At 42.4% G+C, this 25,878-nt stretch overlaps 1 protein-coding gene across 4 annotated transcripts in view; it reads left to right on the top strand.

Annotated features, from left to right (window-relative positions):
- LOC125451593 (oxygen-regulated protein 1-like) overlaps window positions 1-25,878 on the top strand; it is a 179,394-nt gene that overhangs the window by 64,108 nt on the left and 89,408 nt on the right. Inside the window, exon 6 of one of the 4 annotated variants that reach the window (XM_059646050.1) lies at window positions 9,969-10,976. The exons of the other annotated variants lie outside the window; for them this stretch is intronic. Coding sequence (XP_059502033.1) covers window positions 9,969-10,049 — 81 coding nt within the window. The 3' untranslated portion in view covers window positions 10,050-10,976. Of the gene's footprint in view, window positions 1-9,968; window positions 10,977-25,878 lie in introns of those variants that run through there. 4 annotated transcript variants of the gene reach the window in all.

Below are 25,878 nucleotides of genomic sequence, written 5' to 3'. Positions count from 1 at the left end.
TCCTGGCAGAAAAAAATGGAAAAACCAGGCAAAGGAAAAGAGAAAAACATTACAAAATGAAGATTTTAAAAGTGATGCTGAAAGTCCCGTGTCTTTTCCTACTTTGCAACAAAAGAAACAGGAACTACATCGTATTTCTCAAGATGAAAATCTTGTACGAAATGGGGAAAGAAGAATGTCACTCACCTCAAACATAGTGTGCTGTGACTTAAATCTTAGGTTTTCTCCACTAACACAATTTGAAGATGAGCAGCCTATTGATGATTTGACCAGTGATTTCAGAGAAGCATTCAAATTGCCTGATAGTGATTCTAATTTTATTACTCAAATCAAAAGATTTAAATTTGAAACAAAGGAACCAGACGAGCACAAATTAGTACAACTACCAGCCAAAGCTGTAAATGAGGTGACAAGGGTAAATGAAGTGCTAGATAACTGCAACAATGATCATTCATTGCAATGTCAAGTAAGTGCTGCAAAGGGAGACATTAAACTTGCACCTATCCCAAATGAGAATCCATGCAGCACCATTATGAAAATGACTGATAATCAACTTAATTTAATTGACTTTACAAAAGCAAAAAGTGACACTGCAATTCAGGCTGTTGTTGGACTGGCTTCTGAAATAGCTGAAGAAAAAGGCTGTAATGGTGAACTTGACCTAAGGAAGGTGTTATGCAAGCTGCAATCAATGGTTGATGTGATCAAATCTATCTCTCAACAAAGATAGAAAACTCATCCAGCTAAGATTTATGAAATACCTGATATTTCAGAACATCTTGCTGCTACATTGAACACCTCATCAAAAGTTCTCCTTGCTTGGTTTGCAATTATGAATTTGAATGCTAACATTACAATTTCCCCAGACAGTGAGAAACTGGTGATGAATAATTGTAATTGTTTAGAGGTAATAAGATTTTTGCAGTCTGTAAGACAGATTATCAAGTTTCAAGAAACTGATGATTTAAAGAGAGCCATTTCAAGTCTAAAGAAATATGACTCTCAGTTGGTAAAGATGCTGAAAAATGAACATGAAGAATTTAGCCATGCATTTGAAAATGACATCAACACAAATAACCATTTATGGACTACAATGTCAGATGCTGAACAAACTTCTTCATTTAATGGTCCACAACAAGTTAATGTTGTTGAAAATGAAAATTGTTTGCATACACAAAAGTTAATTGCACATCTCAGCTATGTTGAAGAAGTAGCAGCAAAGGGAGATGTTAATTATAATGCTAATATGTTTTTAAATAAAGGCAAAATTAAAGACACCAATGAAATGCAAGGAACTGGCCACCAGGAATCTGAACTATTCAATACTAGAGACCGTCCAGTTTTTTCTGACATTTTAAAAGATCAGGTAATAATTGATTCTTTGTTTCATAATGAGGTCATATTTGAAGACAAAAAGGATATAAACAAGGAATTGACTGAAAAAGAAATCACAGAGAGAACTAATCTTGCAGATGACTGTGATCCTGTAGAAGAGATTGGAAATTTACAACATAGTGAACAAATTAGACACAAAGATATTGCTAAAGATGAAAAAAAATTCCATGACAGCAACATGAATAACAATGGATGTAAGCACTCAGAAAATCTGAGAGATGATGGAACTAACTATCACTTTACATGTGCTAATAATACACAAAATATAGCTAAATTGTTAACAGCTTCAGAGACACTGTATCCTCAAAATAAGATCGCTTTTCAACGCTTAATGCACAAGTCACCTTTGATAGATGATGATTGTGGATTGAAGCACAGAAACGATTTTTGCCAGGAAGAGTATATGAGCAGTAGCAATAGTTGTGAAATACCTGCTCACAGACTGCCAACATCTGCTGCTGTGGTTTCTAACATTGTTTTTAAGAATGGAAGGAAAACTGACAGCCCTTTTATTGAAGGTGAAGTTGATAACAAAGAGGTATTGGCATATACATTTTCATCAATACCATTAAATCATGATGTCAAAATACGCTTAGAAAGACAGCAGACATCTGATTTGTCTGAAGAGAATCTAGAAAGTGCTAATGATTACAATTCCCAGGCATCAAATGAAATGACTACAGAGGGAGAGGAAAACATGTTTTTGAAAACCAAACATTTCTCTGCAACTTTTGTGAGGAAAGCTACTGAGAGAATGTATGGTAAATCACCTGTATCAAAATACAATTCACATGACCAATTGTCCTATCTCTTTGCAGAGCCAGAAACCATATGCCATTCTGGAAGGATCAATGACAACACACCTTTTAAAATAAACACATTCTATGACAAATCAAGCTCTGTTAGAATCTCTGACATTCATAATGAATTGACACATGTTTCTGACTTAGACGAAGATCATACATTTGAAAAATTTCATAACAGTCAAAAGCAACCTGAAAGTGATGGTGTGTATATTGAAAAGGGGAGATGGCTGCTAAAAGAAAACCATTTAATAAGGAATTTCCCACCATTAAACATGGGAATGTATGGCAATCTAGATTCAACATTTGACAACACAAGTAATGAGTCTGCACATCCACAAGTTAGACCTCTGCATTCAGGTTATCTGCTCATTGAATCATCATCATCATCAGAGACCGAGGAGATGATCACATTGAAACCTATGTGCAATTATTTTAACATGTTTCATGGGAGTGATTCAGAAGCATATCCAGATTTAAACCATATTAAGTATAGTAATATTTCTGGTAGATCTCATATTGCCAAAAAGAATGAAAGAATTAAACAATCACCTCAAGTGTGCATTGGACCAACACAGATGTATGGTGAAGTTAGTGACAATGATTCATCTTTTGCATCTGTGGAATTTCGAATGTTTAACAACAAAGTTGTTCCCCTGGCCCTGCCATTACCTCAAGGGACAGTGATGGAGCAGCCATCTAAAGAAACTGCTGGAGCTCTTCAAAATCCAGATTCTCTAGATAAAGTTCATTTTTTATGTGGTCAGCACTGCCCAATTCTGACAGCTGTCATTGATTTCACTCGTGAGGACAACCGAAGATTTGTGTATCAGAAAAAATCAGATCTTGAGAATCAATGGATACTACATTTGAAAGATGAAAAGGATATTTTTAGCATTAAGAAATACAATGATTTAACCCCTGGAAGTGAAAAAGTCTCCATATTAAACAAAAACTTAATTGATATTATCAGTGAAATCACTATGTTCAAAACTCAAAGTATTGAGAATGACATTGAAAGAATTAAATTAAGTCTTCATACAAAGTATTTGAATGCTAACCTTAAAACGTTAAAAATTCCTTTGTACACTGAAGAAACAGAGTTGAAGAACATTGACAAGGCATTATGTTCTAATATTCAGGCTAAGAAATTATATATAAAAAGAATTGTACAACAGTGGTTCATGAAAAGAGCATTAGAAGGCAATTTTAATGCCAAAGCAAGGAATAATAGCTAGTCAGTCCAACACAGCAGGTGGAAGATTCGTCAGATAAATTGACTGATATCCCTCCATTCTTAATAAAAGAATAGTATAGTCAACAGTAATATTACTTCCCTTTTTCTGGAAAATGAGGTTATAGGCCAAACTATGCCTACACGGATTGCCAGTACAAACAAGGCAGCAGTGAATGCTGAAAAATAACTCTTTTGTGAAAGACATAAAACAATGCTTAAAAAACATACACAGTGAATAAAAGATGTGCAGTCAGCAAGGTGAATGAATGTATTCACAGCAGTTATAATTGTTATAATCCTAAAGAATGAAAATTAGATGAGGCAAAGATTTCAACTTTTATAACTTTGCCAAAAAGGCCTTTGAAACACAAAATTAGATGCAAGAAAATCTTTCTCATGGGAAATCTATTAACAATGAGCAATTTTAATTTTAAAAAAATACTCATGGTATTTCTCTGTACATTTATACAGTGTTCAGTGGTATCCGATAAGGTCAGTTTCCACGCTTCTAATGAAATAACAAGGTGTAGAGCTGGATGAACACAGCAGGCCAAGCAGCATCAGAGGAACAGGAAAGCTGACATTTTGGGTCTGGATACTTCTTCAGAAATTGGTTTCTCCACATTTCTAATGATATGTTGCTTTTCAGCTGAGACTTAAAGGAAGGTTTAGATGAAAATTATCCAAATGAGATGACGAGTAGCAAAAATTAAATGGCTAGGATATTGAGACAGTCATGAGATGTAATTTAAACTTCCATTGTTCTTGAAGTGTGTCTAATATAACCATGTTGAGGACATTTATATAGTATCGTAACTGTGCGACATTTTTCTCCTGTTTGATTTCTTGAATTCACATATTAAATAGCGATCTCCTGATAGTACACATGGGGGAGTTATCTTGGTCCTGAAAATTTACCCCATTTAGATTAAACATGCAATTGCTGGGCACTTTCTTGGACAGAACTGCCCAACAAGCTTCAAGGCTATATTATCAGGAATGTGAGTTTTCACAGTCCTAATGTAGCTAATGCTTTGTTATATCCAAATTTGGGGTGTTTTGAGAAATAAAATATTGATGCTGGATGTAACCACACTGGCTGAAGGTAAAGTTATATCATTGATCACTTCTGGATAGGGGAAAAAAACTTAAATAAACTGACAGGCCCAGTCAATACTTTTACAACAAGCTAATACAATGTTCACTCCAAAACAAAAAAATGAGGAGCTGAATTTTATACATGATGTTGGGTTTCTGTCGTTGGGTCATAGAGAAATACAGCCCAACAAAAAGCCCTTTGATCAGTCACATCCACACTGATCAAGGAGAACTGCCTAATTATTCTAATCATATTTTTCAGTTAGCGAGTTTTGAGAAGATTTGTAGCTCAGGTTGAGGTTCTGGATGTGAATTTGCTCGCTGAGCTGGAAGGTTAGTTTTCAAACGTTTCATCACCTTTTTTTTGTATTTGAAAAAATATACTTTATTCAAAAGATGTACAAAAATTAAAACATTTATACACCTACTCAGTCATGCAAGCCGCTCCGGGTTACCCAGGGGGTACGTACACCAACTAAAGGCAAAAAAACAAACAAACAAAGAAGAGAAAAAACAAAGCAAAGAAAATACTGCGGCAGTCGTCACCCCGCACAGTCCCAGTTGGCCCCCTGACCAGTTGGGGAAGGCGCCAACTGGGCCCAGTTACCAGATAGGGCCCTTGTTTCTATTCTGGACGAGGTGTTTCATACCGCTGTCTTTCCCCACCGCGCCTTGGCAGCGGCTGACCCAAGCTTTAGCACGTCCCTCAGCACATAGTCCTGGACCTTGGAGTGCGCCAGTCTGCAACACTCGGTCAGGGTCAGTTCTTTCAGCTGGCAGACCAGCAAGTTGCGGGCAGACCAAAGAGCGTCTTTCACCGCACTGATGGTCCTCCAGGCGCAGTTGATGTTGGTCTCGGTGTGCGTCCCGGGAAACAGCCCATAGAGCACGGAGTCCCACATCACAGAGCTGCTCAGGTCAAACCTCGACAAATACCACTGCATCCCCCTCCAGACCTCCTGCGCATAGGCACACTCCAGAAGGAGGTGATCGACAGTCTCATCCCCCCACAGCCGCCTCGAGGGCAGAGTGTGGTGGCGCAGAGAGTCCGGGCATGCATAAAGGATCTCAAGATAATAAAATGTGAGGCTGGATGAACACAGCAGGCCAAGCAGCATCTCAGGAGCACAAAAGCTGACATTTCAGGCCTAGACCCTTCATCAGAGGCCCACAGGTCCAGGTGCCGGACCATTTCCCGTACCTGCCGAGGTGCGGTATCCCGCACTCCTGCAGAAACAGGAGGTCCGCCTTGATGGTGGTCAGGTAGGCCAATGTGGACACACATCTCTCGGTTGACTTGATGCTGCGCACATTAATGCTTGCGACTCAGACCCCCATTGTGGGCAGTGACCGCAGTACCCTCCCCAAGTCCAAGGTCCAGCCCCTCCATCTGTCCCTTCATGCCCATTGCCCGGGCTAACTGCTGGACGCTCCCCGGGCTCAGGAAACCGTCCGTGCAGCCTTCCGGGTGGCATCCCCCCGTCAGGGGTGCGGAGGCAGGAGGGTCCGGCTCCGGGTCAGGCTGGGGACGCGCTGTTTCCTCCTTCCCGCCTGGAAGTTCCGGGGGGCCCTCCAGTGCTCCAGCCGCACTTGACTGGGTGTCGGAGGGAGCCTCAGGACGCCTCCCGTCACCCAGAAGCGGGGTGCTGCTTTCCTTCCCCCTCAAGACCTTTAACTTCTGCTTCGGGTGGGCCCTCTCCGAATCCTTCTCGTCAGAGGAGCTCTTATAGCCCCCCTGTAGCTGCCTCTTCCCGCCTGATGGATGCGGTTCCTGGGCCCGTCGACGCACCTTCCTCCTCGCTTTCCGGACTGTTGTCCACTCCCCCGGGTCGCCTGTCGCCGCCTCCATTGGCTCCGGGTTGTCGGGGGGGATCGGAGCCTGCAGGGGTGCTTTGCTGGCCTCGGGCCCATCCTGCAGGGCTGGGCCCTCCTGCACGGCCTGGCCCTCCTGCACATTAGTGGGGTCCTTGCTGGGCCCTGGTGCCTTCCTCTCCTCCAGGGGGGCTGGCCCCGCATTTCCCCTGCCGGCGACCTGGGCGTAGGTGGTACCCCGCCGCGGGCATGCCCTATAGAAGTGGCCCGCTTCCCCGCAAATGTTGCAGCTTCTCTCTTGTGGGCAATCCTTTGCAAGGTGTCCCTCCTCCCTGCAGTTCCTGCAGATGGTGGCTTTGCAGTCGCCCGCCATGTGACCTGACCTACCACAGGCATGGCAGACTTTAGGTTGCCCTCCACAGGTCAGGTAGCCCCTGCTCCCGCCGATCGCGAAGCTGGACGGTGGGTGTGCGACATTCCTGTCTGCGCCCATCCTCAGTGTCACCTTGACCTGCCTCTTACTCGTCCAGATGCCAAAGGGGTCCACGATGTCAGTTAGGTCCCCTTCCACCTTCACCTACCTTCCGAGGAAGGTCAGGACATCAACTGCTGGCACATGCGGGTTGTACATGTGCACAGTCACCATACGGCTCCTCTGTGCTGGCATCACAAACAGTGGGACAGCGGTCAATACAGAGAGGGGGCCCTCACCTCCTTTCTCCTTGAAAACCTCCAGGAAGCGCTCGCAAAGCTTGGCACTCCTGAAGGTCACGTCGTAAAAACCTCCTCCGGGGAAATCCTGCAGGCAGTAAATGTCCGCAGCAGCGAATCCACAACAGTCCAACAGGACCCTCTTCACGAAGAAGGTGCGGTCCACAGGTGCACCTTCATCCACCTTCTTTACAGAAACACGGATGGTGTTCCGGACCCCCTGACCTGGGGCACGAGCACTTGCCGCAGCCATCATTGCAGGTTGGCTGCTCCCCTGAACCAGCATTAGGCCGAAGCCAGCATTAAGATCCACTGGTCGCAAGGGTGCACAGCCAACCCGACGTCCTCCTTTCACCTCCAAGATAGCACTCTCCTCCTCTCAGTCCACAAGAGAGTGGGTCTTTATTGTGTTCGAGATGTAAGCTAGTTCACTGAGCTTGCCGGTTTGTTCCCAGATGTCTTGTCACCATTTTAGGTACCATCAACAGTGAGCCTCCGACAAAGCGCTGGTGTTATGTCCCGCTTTCTATTTATCTGGTTAGGTTTCCTTGGGTTGGTGATGTCATTTCCTGTGTTGGTGATGTCATTTCCTGTTATTTTTCTCAGGGAATGGTAGATTGGCTCCAAATCAATGTGTTTGTTGATGGAGTTCCGGTTGGAATGCTATGCTTCTAGGAATTCGCGTGCGTTGTTTGGCTTGTCCTAGGATGGATGTGTTGTCCCAATCAAAGTGGTGTCCTTCCTCATCTGTATGTAAGGATACGAGTGATAGTGGGTCATGTCGTTTTGTGGCTAGTTGATGTTCATGTATTCTGGTGGCTAGCTTTCTGCCGGGCTGTCCAATGTCGTGCTTGTCACAGTTCTTGCAAGGTATTTTATAGATGACGTTTGTTTTGTTTGTTGTCTGTATAGGGTCTTTTAATTTCATTGGCTGCTGTTTTAGTTTGTTGGTGGGTTTGTGGGCTACCCAGATGCCAAGAGGTCCGAGTAGTCTGGCAGTCATTTCGGAAATGTCTTTGATTTAGGGGAGAGTGGTTATGGTTTCTGGGCCCATTTTGTCTGTTTGTTTGGGTTTGTTGCTGAGGAATCGGCGGACTGTGTTCATCGAGTACCCATACTTTTTGAATACGCTGTATAGTTGATTTTCCTGTGCTCTGCGTAGTTCCTTGTGCGCTTCGGGCAGGGGAAATGTTAAAGTCCATGAGGAAGGGCATCATCACCCTCATTTACAAGAGGAAGGGGGAGAGGGAAGAAATTAAGAATTGGCGTCCCATTTCACTTTTGAACGTGGACTACAAAATCCTGGCCAAGGTCATAGCCAACCGGGTCAGGTCTGTCCTGGAGTCAGTGATTCACCCTGACCAAACCTGTGCTGTGCCGGGCAGGAAGATCGCTGAGAGCCTCGTGCTCATCAGGGATACGATCACCTACGTACAGGAGAGGCGGGTGGACACCTGCCTCGTCAGCCTGGACCAGGTGAAGGCCTTCGACAGGGTCTCTCATGCTTACATGAGGGACGTCCTCTCCAAATTGGGGTTCGGGGAGGGCATCCGCAATTGGATCTGGCTGCTCTACGCCAACATCGTTAGCGCAGTCTCGATCAACGGGTGGGAATCAGGCAGTTTTCCTGTTAGATCTGGAGTCAGGCAGGGCTGCCCGCTCTCTCCTGCCTTGTTCGTGTGCTGTGTGGAGCCCTTCGCCGCATCCATCAGGAAGGACGTGAGCCTGAAGGGCATGACTATCCCAGGCAGCGGAGACCTTCAGGTCAAGACATCCCTGTACATGGACGATGTCGCCGTCTTCTGCACCGATCGTCGGTCGGTGAGTAGACTATTGGACATCTGCGGCCAGTTTGAACTGGCCTCGGGTGCCAAAGTCAATAGGGGTAAGAGCGAGGTCATGTTCTTCAGGAACTGGGACGACCACTCCTTCATCCCCTTCACCGTCAGGACAGACTACCTGAAGGTGCTGGGTGTTTGGTTTGGTGGAGCTGGGGCGTGCACTAAGACTTGGGAGGAGCGCATCACCAAATTGAAGCAGAAGCTGGGCAGGTGGACGCTCCGGTCCCTCTCCATCGCGGGTAAGAACCTGGTTGTCAGGTGCGAGGGGCTTTCGGTACTGTTGTATGTGGCGCAGCCCTGGCCTATTCCCTGGACCTGCGCCGCTGCAGTCACCCGGGCCATCTTCCACTACATTTGGGGGTCGAGGATGGACCGGGTCCGTTACGCGGGACTCCGTGCTCTACCGGCTGTTTCCGGGGACGCACACCGAGACCAACATCAACTGCACCTGGAGGACCATCAATGCGGTGAAAGATGCTCTTTGGTCTGCCCGCAACTTGCTGGTCTGCCAGCTGAAAGAACTGACCCCAACCGAGTGTTGCAGACTGGCGCACTCCAAGGTCCAGGACTACGTGCAGAGGGATGCGCTAAAGCTTGGGTCAGTCGCCGTCAAGGCGCGGTGGGGAAAGACCACCGTATGAACCCCCTCGTCCAGAATAGGACAAAGAACCCTATCTGGTGACTGGGCCCAGCTGGCGCCTTCCCCAACTGGTCAGGGGGCCAACTGGGACTGTGCGGGGTGGCGACTGCCGGGGTGTTTTCTTTGCTTTGTTTTTTTTTTCTTCTTCATTTTTTTTCCTTTAGCTGGTGTATGTACCCCCTGGGTAACCCGGAGCGGCTTGCATGACTGGCTATGTGTGTCAATATGTTTTATTTTTTGTACATCTTATGAATAAAGTATATTTTTTCAAATAAAAAAAAGTGACGAAACATCTGAAAACTAACCTTCCAGCTCAGCGAGCAAACTCACATCCATTTTTTTCAGTACATGGACCATAGCTTGGTATGCTTTAGCATTGCAAGTGTGCACCTATGTAATTTTTAAAAGTTATGAGGTTTCTGTCTGTACAGTCTTTTACAGGCACTGTCCCTGGCATAAAAGTCAGAGGCACATCCAACCTCACTTTCCTGATTCAATCTGCTGCCATTTAACAGACATTGAGCCATTCATCACCTTGGGGCAGGCATTCTGCTTCCAGTTGGGAGGCAGCGTCATCAGAGCTGGAGGTATGAAAGTTGTGTGTAGAAAACAGAATTGGAAGAATGATCTCAATTTTAGAACTATTCTAGTTGGGACAGCATGGTGGCTCAGTGGTTAGCACTGCAGACTCACAGTGCCAGCGACCCAGGTTCAATTCTAGCCTCAGGTAACTGTCTGTGCGGAGTTTGTACATTCTCCCCGTGACTGCATGGGTTTCTTCCGGGTGCTCCGTTTTCCTCCCACAGTCCAAAGATGTGCAGGCTCGGTGGATTGGCCATACTGAATTGCCCATGGTGTTCAGGGGTGCGTGGGTTATAGGGGAATGGGTCTGGATGGGGTACTTCAAGGGCCGAAGGGCCTGTTTCCACACTGTAGGGAATCTAATCTAATCTAAAAAAAACTAATTGCATTTAGGGAAATCTAGAAAGATGAGACCAACAAGGATTGAAAACAAAGTTACACATACTTTAAAAAATTGAAGTATTTACATAAGCAATTTAGGCCCATGAGTTTTGGGGATTAATGGGTGCAGAAATTAAAATTTGTCAAAATTTTAGAAATAAAATGACTTTTTAAATTTCTTTAAACTTGTATTCAAAGACAGTTGTATTCCTCTGATAGTGATTTTAAATTAAATGTGTACAATTAAATAAAAAAATTGTTTTATGGCATTATATTTTTTATCTGTATTCAAATATAACAGATAATGTGAAATAATATGTTCAGCATAGGTTTATTAAATGGCTGAATGCTGCTACTGCCAATTGCTTAATTGTTGTGTAAAACTATGATGTGTTAATTGAAATAATTAATACTGTAGATGTGAGATTCTGTGTAAATTTAATTACAAGAATTTATCTTCTGAACATTAAAACATTTGTGGCCAAGATACCAGAATGTAATGCATTTTGTCCAAGGTTATAAATATTATGATATTCGTAATACACCATATTGAAGCATGGAAGATAAAATGCCTGTAATTCAAACGCAATAGCAATGAAGTTGACAAAATTTTTTTTATCATACCATCCCTACAGTGTATAAGTAGACCATTCAGCCCATTGAATTCACACCAACCCTCTGAAGAGCATCCTACCCACAACCTGTATCTCCATAACCCTGCATTTCCCATGGCTAACCCATCTAGCTTGCACATCCCTGGATACTATTGGCAATTTAGCATGACCTAGTGCGCCTAACCTGGAGATCTTTGGATTGTGGGAGGAAGCTCACACAGACATGGGAAGAATGTGCAAACTCCGCATAAACAGTCACCTGGGGGTGGTTTCAAACCCAGGTCTCTGGTGCTGTGAGGCAGCAGTGGTAGTGACTGAGCCACTATGCCATTTAGTCAGGTAAGTTGATGACCGAGAAACATTGCATTGTCAAAAGCTATGCAAGTATCCCCAACCATTTTAATCAGGATCTTCTTTTCCTTCATTCATGGAATGTAGGTGTTTCAAGCTGGCCAGCATTTATTGCCCATTTGTAGTTGCCCTGAAAAGGTGGTGGTGAGATGCTGTCTTGATTCACTTGTAGGCCACCTGTTATGGGTTAATCCACAATACCATTAAGGAGGAAATTCCAGCATTTTGCTCCAGCAACAGTGAAGGAATGGCAAAATATTTCCAAGTCAGGATAGTGGGTAGCTTGGAGGAGAAATTGCAGGTGGTGGTGTTCCCATGTATCATCTGCTCTTGTCCTTCAAGATGAAAATGGTTGTGGGTTTGAAATGTGCTGTCTGAGGATCTTTTATGAATTTCTATAATATATCTTGTAGATATCTCAGTCGCAGCAGTGTGTACTTACTTTGGATTACTTTTGATGTTTACTGCAAAGCAGCACCTCCCTGAACATGACACACCTAATTGATATCTGCAATTCTTGATCTAAAATAACACAATCATTCTTGGGAAATGGGCAAAAATAAAGTATTTCTTTGAGTCATACTTGTAGTGCTATACAAAATGGTGGGACAACAGCCAATTTCCACGTCTGTGCCTACCAACAAAATCCACACTGCATGAATCAGTTTACCTACCCTTGGTCTGTAGCCTTCTATGCCCTGTCATTTTAAGTGCTCATCCAATTGCTGCTTAAATGTTGCAAGAATACCTGCTGATACCACCGTCTCGGACAGCTTATTCCTAGTTTCTGCAATGCATATTTTTATGTATCTAATTGCCATAACGTTGTGGTGAGCGACCTTCTTAAAGTACTGCAGTAGTTCATGTGGTACAGGTAAATCTACAATGAAAGGAATCAAAAGTGATGAAGGAGAAAAAGTGCATGTATCAAGCATATTACTGAAATTGAGAGATAGTGGTCACAAAATTTTGTTGCACTGTGCCTAAAATTTTTGGTGAGTTATGTGTTAGCATTATGTGGAACCTCTGATGTTTATCTGCAACTTGATCTCCCTTCCATTCAGTTTGGAGGATTGCACTGATTTTATTCTAGTCTTATTTACCCATGGGTCATAAATTTTTAAATTTAACTGAAGTGATGATACAGCCTATAATATAGATTTTAGAGTGTATCTAATGTAATATTGACAATCGGCCAAGTTACTTTTCTCACAGAATTATTATTATATTGTATAAAAAACTTGATCAAGCAAGTAGACAAAATTTATGGACAAAACTAAAAGATTTAGTCTGTAAAATTAGACAGGACTTGTTTTCTGACATCTAAAACTCAGCATTAGACAAATACGGGCAACATGTCAATTAGCAAATGTAATCAAAACATATCCAATGGGTTTCTCAGAAACCAGAAACCAATCTCTCTCAGCTTCCCCATCCCAATGTCAATGACACTGGAGTTTACCTTTTGAGTGAATAGGAAAAACAGGCAGGGCCAGGTTAATGAATATACTGGTTCTGACAGACTGAGGTGTATTTATTTTATTGCCAGGAGCATAACAGATAAGATAGATGAGCTGAGGGCCTGGATTTGATTTGATTTATTGTAGTCACATGTACCTAAGTACAGTGAAAAGCTTTATTTTGCGAGCAGTACAGGCAAATCATAGATTTGTATATGGAACAACGATGTTGTAGCCATTTATAGAAACTTGGTTGAGAAAAAGGCAGAACTGGCAGCACAACGTTCCATTTGTTTCAGGCATGATAGACATGGATATGAAAGGGCCTGAGGTGTTACATTATTAATATAAGGAGAGCATCAGAGCTGCACTCAGACGGGACATCTTGGAGGGCTTTTCCAGTGAAGCCACATGGGTAGGACACAGGAATAAGAAAGTTGCTATCATAATAGTGGGGTTATGCTTCTGACTTCTAATTAGCCAGCAGGAGACAGATGAACAGATATCTGACCAGATCATGGAAAAATGTATAAACAACAGGGTTATTGTAGTTGGTGATTTTAAGTTCTGCAGTATGGACTGGGACTCCCTCAGGGCCAGGGGCTGCGATGGGGTAGAATTTTTATCACGCTTTCCAGTATTGGAACAATATTCCAAATAGGGATGGGAGCCTTACTAGACATTGTATTGGAGAATGAACCTAGTCAGGTGATAGAAGTTTTAGTGGGGGAGCATTTTAGGAATGTTGATCATATTTCCGTAAATTTTAAGATAGTAATCGAGAAGGATAAGACATATCCTCATGTGAGTGTGCTAAACTGGAGGAAAGTTTATTACAACAGTACAGGCAGGAACTGGAAAATATTAGATTGGTGTGCCTGGTTGAAGGTAAATCCGTATCTGACGTAAATTAAAGCATGACAGCTGGCTACTCTGCAACAGACCTCTAGAAGTGTACAGAAACACCAAATCCAATTTTTCTGCAAGCAATAGTCAAGGGATCAAACACTAAAACATGTTTCTGAAAACTAGTCAAATGCATTCATATCTTCAATGTAAATTCAAAAGTAATTGAAAATATAATTTGTACCGAATTGCTCTTTTTTTTGTAAGTTATTTTTGTATTGTATCTCCGTGTGGTTCTGTCTGCCTGAATTTAATGTGCAGATTCTGCACAGCCAGCAACAGTTTCAAACTAACCTCCATGGATTTGTTGAAGGTGGTGACTATGTGGTAAAATATCCCGTATCTTGTATATGTAATATGACCCTTGAAGAATATAAGGGAAGCAGGAAAGAATTTATACAAGGAGGTAGGAGGGCTTAAACTGGCCATAAACAAGGCATGTAGGCTTAAGGATGATGTGAGGCATTTTATATGTATGCTAGGAACAAAAGGGTAGCTATGGAAAGGGTAGGTCCACTTGACAAAAGAGGGAGTTTATGTGTGGAGCCACAGAAAGTAGGTGAGGCCCTTAAGGAGTACTTCACATTGGTGTTCACAAAGGAGAGGGATATGATGAGTCTGGAGGATGGTATGTTGGTATTCTGGGTATGTCCTCTGGGCTTGATGAGATTGATCGCAGGATACTGAGGGAGACAAGGGAGGAGGTTGCTGGAGCCTGGACAGGGACCTTGTATCCTCTTTAGCCACAGGTGAGGTCCAGAAGACCGGAGAGTAACCAGTTGTTCTTTTGTTTAAGAAGGGCAAGAGAAATAATCCAGGAAATTGTCGGCCAGTGAGTCTTACAGAAGTGGCAGGGGCAGAATTTACTTGTGTTTGGAAATGAATACACTTATTAGTCAGTGTGTGGGGGAGGTCTTATCTCAAAATTGATTTGAGTTCTTTGGGGAACTAATGAAGATGATTGAGGATAGGACAGTTGATTTTGCATTTGACAAGGTCCCTCAGTGGGCTGATCCAATGAATTAGAGAGATCCAACACGTGAGATCCACAGTGAGTTGGTTAGTTGAGTACAAAATTGGCTCGATTGTAGAAGGCCGAGAGGGTAGTTGTGCAATGATCTTTTTTCTGACTGGGGGTTTGTAACATATGGTGTTCCACAAGCATTAGCACTGGGACCTCTGTTCTTTGCAATATGTACACACAAACACACACACACACACACACACACACACACACACACACACACACATATATATAAATATTACATGTTTGAAGATGTAGGTTTGAATCAGTAAATTTTCAGACAACACCAAAATTAGTGGAGTTATGGATCGTGAGAACGGAGGTCAAAGGATACAGCAAGACATATATCAGTTGGAAGGTTGACTGGATGAAGTTTATTCTGTCCAAGTGTGAGGTGATGTATTTTCAGAGGTCGAAGGCAAGAGGAGAGTCTACAGTAAATGGCAAGATCCTCAGGAGCATTGATAACAGAGGGATCTTGTGGTGAAAGTCCATAGTTCCCTGAAAACAGAATCACAAATGGATAAGGTGATAAAGAAGGCATGTGGTATGTTTGCCTTAATGGATTGGGCATTAAGTATAAATTTAGGCAAGTCATGTTGCAACTGTATAAAACTTTTGTTAGACCACATTTAGAGTATTCTGTGCATCTAATACCATAATCTTACAGCTTTTTTCTTATGATGGGAAGTTAATTTTAATATTTTTCATTTACACCTTCATTTATGTTACAGAGGGGGAATAGCTGAACTCCCTTTGATAATTAAACGGAAGCCCCAATCAGTTAGGATGGGAGTAATAATTACTCTTGGAACACACCAAGAAGCTCATCTTTCCTCTCATAATCTATTAAAAGAGTGGTTAAAAGAAAGAAAATCCCTGATATCCACTTAACAAGTAACAAGAAACAAATTATTTATTTAACCCAACAATGAACAAATTAACTGAATTACTAACAAACTGACAATTCCCCTTTAGACTACTAACTATCTCCTAACTGATCCCTACATTCTACTAGAATACTATTCAAATAAACACATGCCCTACTTAATAAATCCAATTAATAAGAGAACAATGAATTGTAACTTAATTTCTCCAAATTCACTCAGACTGTGTTCTGGAATATTCTGTCTTCTCCGCAGTCTTCACAAATGCCTTTCTTCCGCTCATTCTGCTGGCAGGAATGCCTCATCTGTATAATTTCTTCAATGATGACTTTGAGCTAAAATACCATGGTAACTTTGATTAATTAGATGGGCTTTCTCTGAGAGCTGAATGATGCTAACCCTGGCAGGTGGTGAATGGCTGTCCCTGATATTTCCAAATATCTTATATAATCAAATTCTGATAGTATAATTGGTTTCAAGTTGTCAACGCCATCAGATTTAAATTCAATTGACTTTCTGTATCTAGGTGCTTGGTTTAAATTATTTGGCCAAATTCAAACTTGTTACCTTTGGAAAAAGTACTGCTTGGCTGTCCTATTCAAACTGTTCCTTTTTGGGCACCGTCTGTGCATCTTCATGTATAAACTCCCAAGCACAGAGAAAGCAGAAGCTCTTAAAGAGGCCGTGGGCACTCTTTTCCCCTTGATCATTTTTGCTAACAAATTCTAACTTCCTGGCTTCCAATTTGTGAAAATGCGACCCAACTTTGTAACATTTATAGACAAAAATGTTCAATCCAGTCTCTTTGTTTGAGTATGAAGTCATCATTGACCCAGATAACCATTCAAGCGAAATGACTGGCAATGAGTTTAACATAGAACATAGAACATAGAACAGTACAGCACAGAACAGGCCCTTCAGCCCACAATGTTGTGCCGACCATTGATCCTCATGTATGCACCCTCAAATTTCTGTGACCATATACATGTCCAGCAGTCTCTTAAATGACCCCAATGACCTTGCTTCCACAACTGCTGCTGGCAACGCATTCCATGCTCTCACAACTCTCTGCGTAAAGAACCTGCCTCTGACATCCCCTCTATACTTTCCACCAACCAGCTTAAAACTATGACCCCTCGTGCTAGCCTTTTCTGCCCTGGGAAATAGTCTCTGGCTATCAACTCTATCTATGCCTCTCATTATCTTGTATACCTCAATTAGGTCCCCTCTCCTCCTCCTTTTCTCCAATGAAAAGAGACCGAGCTCAGTCAACCTCTCTTCATAAGATAAGCCCTCCAGTCCAGGCAGCATCCTGGTAAACCTCCTCTGAACCCTCTCCAAAGCATCCACATCTTTCCTATAATAGGGCGCCCAGAACTGGACGCAGTATTCCAAGTGCGGTCTAACCAAAGTTTTATAGAGCTGCAACAAGATCTCACGACTCTTAAATTCAACCCCCCTGTTAATGAAAGCCAAAACACCATATGCTTTCTTAACAACCCTGTCCACTTGGGTTGCCATTTTAAGGGATCTATGTATCTGCACACCAAGATCCCTCTGTTCCTCCACGCTGCCAAGAATCCTATCCTTAATCCTGTACTCAGCTTTCAAATTCGACCTTCCAAAATGCATCACCTCGCATTTATCCAGGTTGAACTCCATCTGCCACCTCTCAGCCCATCTCTGCATCCTGTCAATGTCCCGCTGCAGCCTACAACAGCCCTCTACACTGTCAACGACACCTCCGACCTTTGTGTCGTCTGCAAACTTGCTGACCCATCCTTCAATCCCCTCGTCCAAGTCATTAATAAAAATTACAAACAGTAGAGGCCCAAGGACAGAGCCCTGTGGAACCCCACTCACCACTGACTTCCAGGCAGAATATTTTCCTTCTACTACCACTCGCTGTCTTCTGTTGGCCAGCCAATTCTGTATCCAAGCAGCTAAGTTCCCCTGTATCCCATTCCTCCTGAATGAGCCTACCATGGGGAACCTTTGAGTCCATTCTACCATTTAATAACACTGTGGTCAATCTAATTGTAACCTCAACCCCACAATTCACAGTTGCCCAACATGCCGATGACATAAAGATAAATAGGAAAGTACGTTCGAAAGTGAACACCAAGTGGCTACAAACATATGGCAAGAATTTCAGATTCTGGAGTCAGAGACAACACAATATGAAACTGAAGGTACACAGCAGGCCAGGCAGCATCAGCTGAGCGGGAAAGTTGGGTCGGACCTTTCTTCAGAAATGTGGAGAGGAATGCAGCTGGGAAATACAGAGAGGAGGGCTGGGGCTGGGATAGGTAGGTGGGATCGTTCAGGTGAGTGCAGATATGGAGTGGTGAGAATTGGTCAGTGGGATGGGAGAGGTGGCTATGTGGGAGAGAAGATGGACAGGTTGTGTCAGGTTAAGGAGACCGGGATGAGAAGGCAGCTTGGATGTGGAATGAGGCCAGGGGTGGCAAGATTTCAAAACTGGTGAATTCCATGTTTAGGCCATCGGGCTGCAGGCTCCTGAGGCAGAATATGAGATGTTGCTCCTCTTTTTCTGGGTGGTATCTTTGTAACACTGGAAGAGGCCCAGGATGGGCATGTCACCAGGAAGTGGGATTTCTGAAGAAGGGTCCCAACCCGAAATGTCAACTTTCCTGTTCCTCTGATGCTGTCCAGCCTGCTGTGTTCCTCCAGCTCCACACTTTGTTACCTCTGATTCCAGAATCTGCAGTTTTCGCTATCTCAACAAAAAAGTTGAGTCAAGGTGAGAAGAAATAAATTCCATGGGGCAGGAGCAGGCAGAAATAATGAGACTGCTTGGGGAAAATTGTTTGTGAATTTTGGGAATAGTCGAAGTAGCTGTGTAGGAATGGAAGACTGATCTGGGAACTGTAGGGAAGATACAATGAGATGGATACAATAGTCTGATGTTCAATGGTGGAGTCATGGTCCAGTGGCTATTTAATTACTGTGCCTATCAAAATGAGTCAGAGACTAAGGATTCTGCAACAAATAACTCAGCACCTGACTCCCCAAAGCTATTCCACAAGGGGTAAGTCGGTAGTACATAGAACATTACGGTACAGTGCAGGCCCTTCGGCCCTCGATGTTGTGCCAACCTGTCATACCGATCTGAAGCCCATCTAACCTACACTATTCCATATATGTCCATATGCTTATCCAATGACAACTTAAATGTACCTAAAGTTGGCAAATCTACTACCGTTGCAGGCAAAGCATTCCATTCCCTTACTACTCTCTGAGTAAAGAAACTACCTCTGACATCTGACATATGTCTTTCACACCTCAGTTTAAAGCTATGCCCCCTCGTGCTTGCTGTCACCATCCTAGGAAAAAGGCTCTCCCTATCCACCCTATCTTACCCTCTGATTATTTTATATGTTTCAATTAAGTCACCTCTCAACCTTCTTCTCTCTAATGAAAACAGCCTCAAGTCCCTCAGCCTTTCCTCGTAAGACCTTCCCTCCATACCAGGCAACATCCTAGTAAATCTCCCCTGCACCCTTTCCGAAGCTTCCACATCGTTCTTATAATGCGGTGACCAGAACTGTACGCAATGTTCCAAGTGGAGCCGCACCAGAGTTTTGTACAGCTTCACCATAACCTCTTGGTTCCGGAACTCGATCCCTCTATTAATAAAAGCTAAAACACTGTATGCCTTCTTAACAGCCCTGTCAACTTGGGTGGCAACTTTCAAGGATCTGTGTACATGGACACCGAGATCTCTCTGTTCACCTACACTACCAAGAATCTTACCATTAGCCCAGTAATTTGCCTTCTGGTTACTCCTACCAAAGTGCATCACCTCACACTTGTCCGCATTAAACTCCAGAAGTGTGATGAAATTCATTCTGACAGGCAAGTGAAGAATTTTTCTAAGAAACTAGGTACAATGCATGTACCATGCAGGACAATGCTTATTTGGCATCACTTCAAAAAATGCTCAGGACTATTACCACCAACTCTCAGAACGGTATGTACCATCCATAATGTACACTGCAGAAATTCACTGAAGACTCCTTAAATTGAGCCTTCCAGTCAGAAGGTATTGTTGTGATATTAGCTGATGGCATGAATAAAAATATAGTAAAGTAAGTTGTGAAGGGAATGTCAGGAGACAATAAATGTATAGAAAAGTCGAGTGAATCGAGAGAGATCTAGCAAATGGAGCATAATGTGGTTAGAAGTCAAATTATACATTTTGTTGTGAAGAATTATAAAGTGTGTTGTCTAAACGCTGCAAGGATGCAAAGGTATCTGGATGTCCCAATGCACGAATCACAAAAACATAGATCTTCATACATCTCTCTCGCTTTCACAGAATTAGCTGGCAGTGTTTCTGGCTTCCTTTAGTTCTGACGAATAGTGCTATCCCAGTCACACATTAACTCTGTTTCTCTCACCACAGACATTGCCAGGCTTGATGAGGTCTTCTAGTACTTTCTGTTTTCATTATCATAGACCTTTTTCTTATGAAATTATGATATCTTTTTAAAACATTCACTGGGTGCCAACATTGCTGCCAATAGTTCACATTTATTGCTCATTTCTATTTCCCCGTTATGCACTTTATTGTGATCTACCTTCTTGATTCACTGCAGTTGTGTGGTGATGATCTAGTGATATATTTTCAAGTGACGATGACCTATGACTTGAAAGGAAATCTGTGCAAGGTGTCTTGATATTCTTGGTGGCCAATGTAATAAGTTTAGGAGGTTTTATCAAAGAAGCCTGAGCAATTTACAACACACTTATGTCGAAACTGCAACATATAGAACATGGTGAATTAGTCGGGTAGGGCATGAGTGTTCAATGTGTTGGTTGGTTGCTGATCAAGCTTTATCCTCAATGTTACTAAGCATCTAAATTTTTATTGGACGTACACTCATTCAGGCCTTATAGGTGCTGCCAAGGCTTTCCAGAATCAAGATAAATCAGCTCTGATTTGCTCTTGCTGCCATTGCATTTATGTGGCTGTTCTAATTAATTTTCTACACAATAGTAACCTCCAGTCATGCAGTCACAGAGCTGTACAGGATGGAAACAGACCTTTGGTCCAACTTGCCTTTGCTGACCAGATATCCCAAATTAATCTGTTTCCATTTGCCAGCACTTGGTCACCTCTGCCACTTTCTCTGTCAGTTCATTCCATACACATACCACCCACTGCATGAAGATGTTGCCCCTTAGTTCCCTTCTAAATCTTTTCCCTTTCACCTCCAGCTTGATACTGTGTTATCTCAGACTCCAGCATCCGCAGTTCTTACTATCTCTGAGTACTTTTGTGTATTTGGACCTAAACTGTTAAGATGTCAAGAGTCAAGTTGCCATCGTGGGCAACTTCTCTTATACTCACTTGCAGCACTTTTTCTTAACTTTTTGAAATTGGGATTGGACTGTTGGTATAATACCCCATTGGATTTGAATTGTCCTGCTTTTTGTGAACAATTTTGCATGCTTGATTTTTCAGGATCATTCGAAAAATATATTTCATTCTGTGAAATGGCAAGGAAATGAGGTGATTGAAAAGATATTTATTTATTAGTTATACATAAAGAATATTAGTAAATTGTACAAAACTTGCATTGGCCACAACAATGGCATTGTGAATCAGTAAGGATATTGAATAGGCAAACTTACTTCATTTGTTTTACAGACTTGTAGAGTAGAATAAAAAATGATTTTATTTGAAAAGAACTATATGTATTAATTAAATACGAAGAAGAACATTTAAATAATTTTCAATCAATTACTCTTTAGTTTGAGGAAATTCTATCCATTACACATCAGGCATGCTTTCCTCTGATTTCAATTATTAATGTAACATATTAAGGCATGTAAATGGGCAGTGGCTGGCCTTCCTTTAGATCAAAGGCATCAATGGCAGAATTTTAACATTTTAGCACGTATTTACAGTGATTCTATGTAGTATTCTATAGTTTACATTTATTTCATTTATAAATGTAGTCATCTAGAAATGTTACCATTTCATGATAATAATGCTTTAAAGTTGTTTTCTTCTGGGAAAAGCCCTGAACAACATAACTGAATAGTATATATCTTCTTACGAGTGATTTATTTTGTTTTGATAGTTATTTTAGCCAAGATTGCCCAATACAAAACATGGTGCAGCACTTCAACTTGTGCATTGCATCTTCAGAAGAAGAAATGTCTAAAGGAACCTGTTCAAGAAAGGGAGTAGAGACAACCCTGGTAATTATAGACCAGTGAGCCTTACCTCAGTTGTTGGTAAAGTGTTGGAAAAGGTTATAAGGGATAGGATTTATAATCATCTAGAAAAGAATAAATTGATTAGGGATAGTCAGCATGGTTTTGTGAAGGGAAGGTCGTGCCTCACAAACGTTATTGAGTTCTTTGAGAAGGTGACCAAACAGGTAGATGAGGGTAAACCGGTTGATGTGGTGTATATGGATTTCAGCAAGGCGTTCGTTAAGGTTCCCCACAATAGGCTATTGTACAAAATGTGGAGGAATGGAATTGTGGGAGCTATAGCAGTTTGGGTCGGAAATTGGCTTGCTGAAAGAAGACAGAGGGTGGTAGTTGATGGGAAATGTTTATCCTGGAAACCAGTTACTAGTGGTGTACCGCAAGGGTCGGTGTTGGGTCCACTGCTGTTTGTCATTTTTATAAATGACCTGGATGAGGGCATAGAAGGATGGGTTAGTAAATTTGTAGACGACACTAAGGTCGGTGGAGTTGTGGATAGTGACGAAGGATGCTGTAGGTTGCAGAGAGACATAGATAAGCTGCAGAGCTGGGCTGAGAGGTGGCAAATGGAGTTTAATGCAGACAAGTGTGAGGTGATGCACTTTGGTAGGAGTAACCAGAAGGCAAAGTACAGGGCTAATGGTAAGATTCTTAGCAGTGTAGATGAGCAGAGAGATCTCGGTGTCCATGTACACAGATCCTTGAAAGTTGCCACCCAGGTTGACAGGGCTGTTAAGAAGGCATACAGTGTTTTAGCTATTATTAATAGAGGGATCAAGTTCCGGAACCAAGAGGTTATGGTGAAGCTGTACAAAACTCTGGTGCGGCCGCACTTGGAGTATTGTGTACAGTTTTGGACACCGCATTATAAGAAGGATGTGGAAGCTTTGGAAACGGTGCAGAGGAGATTTACTAGGATGTTGCCTGGTATGGAGGGAAGGTCTTACAGGAAAGGCTGAGGGACTTGAGGCTGTTTTCATTAGAGAGAAGAAGGTTGAGAGGTGACTTAATTGAGACATATTAAATAATCAGAGGGTTAGATAGGGTGGATAGGGAGAGCCTTTTTCCTAGGATGGTGACGGTGAGCACGAGGGGGCATAGCTTTAAATTGAGGGGTGAAAGATATAGGACAGATGTCAGAGGTAGTTTCTTTACTCAGAGAGTAGTAAGGGAATGGAAAGCTTTGCCTGCAACAGTAGTAGATTTGCCAACTTTCGGTATATTTAAGTCGTCATTGGATAAGCATATGGACGTACATGGGATAGTGTAAGTTAGATGGGCTTGAGATCAGTATGACAGGTCGGCACAACATCGAGGGCCGAAGGGCCTGTACTGTGCTGTAATGTTCTATGTTCTATGTTCTAACTCTATGTTTGATAGTTTTCTTTCCTACAGATATCACTCTGATTAAATTCACCATAGTCCTACTGGATGATAGGGCTGGTCTCTCATTAGAGAGAGAGATGACTGGTGTTAAGGTTGGTTGGCTCGCTGAGCTGGTTTGTTATTTCGCCTATGTTTCATTATTATGCTGGGTAACATCCTCAGTGCAGCCTCCAATGAAGCGTCAGTGTGTTTTCCCGCCTGGATTTTAAACTCTGGCATCCATTGAAGTGGATTGCCTCACTTCCGTTTTGCTTCATAGTGGGCTGTGCATGGGGTCAAGTTCTGTTTGTTTATTAATGACTTTCTACATGGAGTGCCAGGCTTCTCAGAATTCCTGTGCCAGTCACTTCTTAGCTTGTCCCAGGATTTTGGTGTTGTCCCAGTTGAATTGGTAGTTCTCCTTGTCCATGTGGATTGAGATGAGTGAGTATTGGTCATGTCTTTCTGGAGCCAGTTGGTGTTCGTGTACCTTGTTGTTAGTTTCCTTCCTGTTTGTCTGATGCAGTGTTTCTCACAGTCTCTGCAGGGGATCTCATAGATGACATTGGTCCTTTCCATGGCGGGGAGTGGGTCTTGAGTTTGGGTGAGCAGTTGTTGTAGGATTGATGTGGGCTTGTGTGCCACTCTGATGCCTAATAGTTGTGGGAACTTTGTGGTTAGTTTCGTTGTGTTCCAGATGTAGGGTAGTGTGATGAGTGTGTCGAGGTGTGTGGTACCTTCCCGACGCTGTTTGTGTAGGCATCTTCTGCCCCAGTTTTTGTATATCCATTATCCTTGAAAACGTAGAAGAGGTATTCTCCTTCCTCTTGGCGTAGTTGCTGCAATGTGTTGTTGCCTGTTTAAATAACATTTGCACGCAGCTTTGTTTGTCTGTGTTGGGATAGTTACTGTTGAAGTTCAGTATCTGGTCCATGTGTGTGGCTTTTCTGTGAACTTTCATTTGCAATTCGCCATTTGACTTGCGCTCTACTGTGACATCCAGGAATGGGAGCTGTTTGATCTTCTCTTCCTCTCTGGTGAATTTTATTCTGGTGATGGTATTGTTTATAAGTTTGTGTGTCTTCTCTAGTTTGGCCCTTTTCATGCTGACAAAGGTGTCATCCTACGTGCTAAAATGTTAAAATTCTGCCATTGATGCCTTTGATCTAAAGGAAGGCCAGCCACTGCCCATTTACATCCACCTAGTGTATCCATGGTTTTGGTTCATAGGTCCAGTAGTTTGAGCATGTTTTATATGGAGATGGTTTCACTGGGGTCTTGCTCTTGTTCCAGTAGTGCTGTCATTGTTTCCCTTGCTAGTGGTATGTCTATTGATGTAAATAAGGCAGTGACATCAATAACAAACCAGCTCAGCAAGCCAACCAACCTCAACACCCATAACCCAAGCTACATATTGACTCCAAAACCTTAATGTCTGGTGTTGCTTTAATCTGAGAGTCATCGTACATCATGCGAAGAAAGTGTTAGAGAAGGAAAATCCTTCATGGTAACCACAGTCAATGCAAGAATTGAACCCATTCTGTTGGCATCACGAGTGTCACAAACCAGTTGTCCAGCCAACTGAGCTAACCAGACGCAAAAGTTGAAGTCAAAATTTTTAGAATGCAACCACAAATTTAAGTAAGGAAACAAACACAAGTGATTGAACTTTAAATGATAACTCTGTTTCTCTCTCCACAAATGCTGCCAGACCTACTGAGGTTCCCCAGTGTTTTGGTTTCATTTCAGTTTTCATTCTGTAATATTTTTCTTTAACTTAAGTAAGGACTTGTGTATTAAACCCTTATTTAGCTCATTATCTAATCAGTGGCAGTGGGGTTATTGCCAACATAAAGGCCACAATTGATTTAGAGGTGAAAAAGTTGTTCCCAAGATTTTCTCCTCTGGACCTAATTGGGACAGAGATAGGATGGTGGTGGGGTTCCCTGTTAAACCTAATTTTTGGGGAGAGTACTAAATTTCACTTTACACAGAGAGTATTTGGTTAGGTATCCCGAGTTTCTTGATACTCTAATAAGTTCAGTGAATTGATACAAACACCTTCTTGAATTTGGTTAGTAGAAGCACAAACATCAAATCCCATTTGTTAAAATCAACAATTCAATGACAGCAGTAAGTAAATCCAAAAAGTTACACTCGCTGCTGTTTTTGTTTGAACTCCTTAACTATCCAAAAATAATTAGGTCAGCTTTTCTGGGAAGTAGCAATGTCATGAAGATCACCACCACAACCTTTTTTCACAAAGGAGTAGAACTCCGCATTTTTGAAAAGACGTTTCATCCAAGACTCCTTCAAAAATGTGAATTAGTACTTCTTTTCTGGCAATTCTTTAATTGTATGGAACTGTTAAGGGAAGGTAAGCTAGGGCCCCTTTTCAAAGCAGTTACCATATTCTGATATTCGAAACAAATGCCAGCTGGGATGAGGGTAGAATACAAGCTTTGTTAGGAGTAGGATACCAGCTGAGGTCTTGGGGTCAGGGTAGGGTGCAAGGTAGTAAG

This window comes from Stegostoma tigrinum, chromosome 5 (assembly GCF_030684315.1).
Source record: "Stegostoma tigrinum isolate sSteTig4 chromosome 5, sSteTig4.hap1, whole genome shotgun sequence".
NCBI classification, from domain to species: Eukaryota; Metazoa; Chordata; class Chondrichthyes; order Orectolobiformes; family Stegostomatidae; genus Stegostoma; species Stegostoma tigrinum.
The sequence above is the reverse complement of the archived record's forward strand: the minus strand, read 5'-3'. Positions and strand labels throughout refer to the sequence as shown.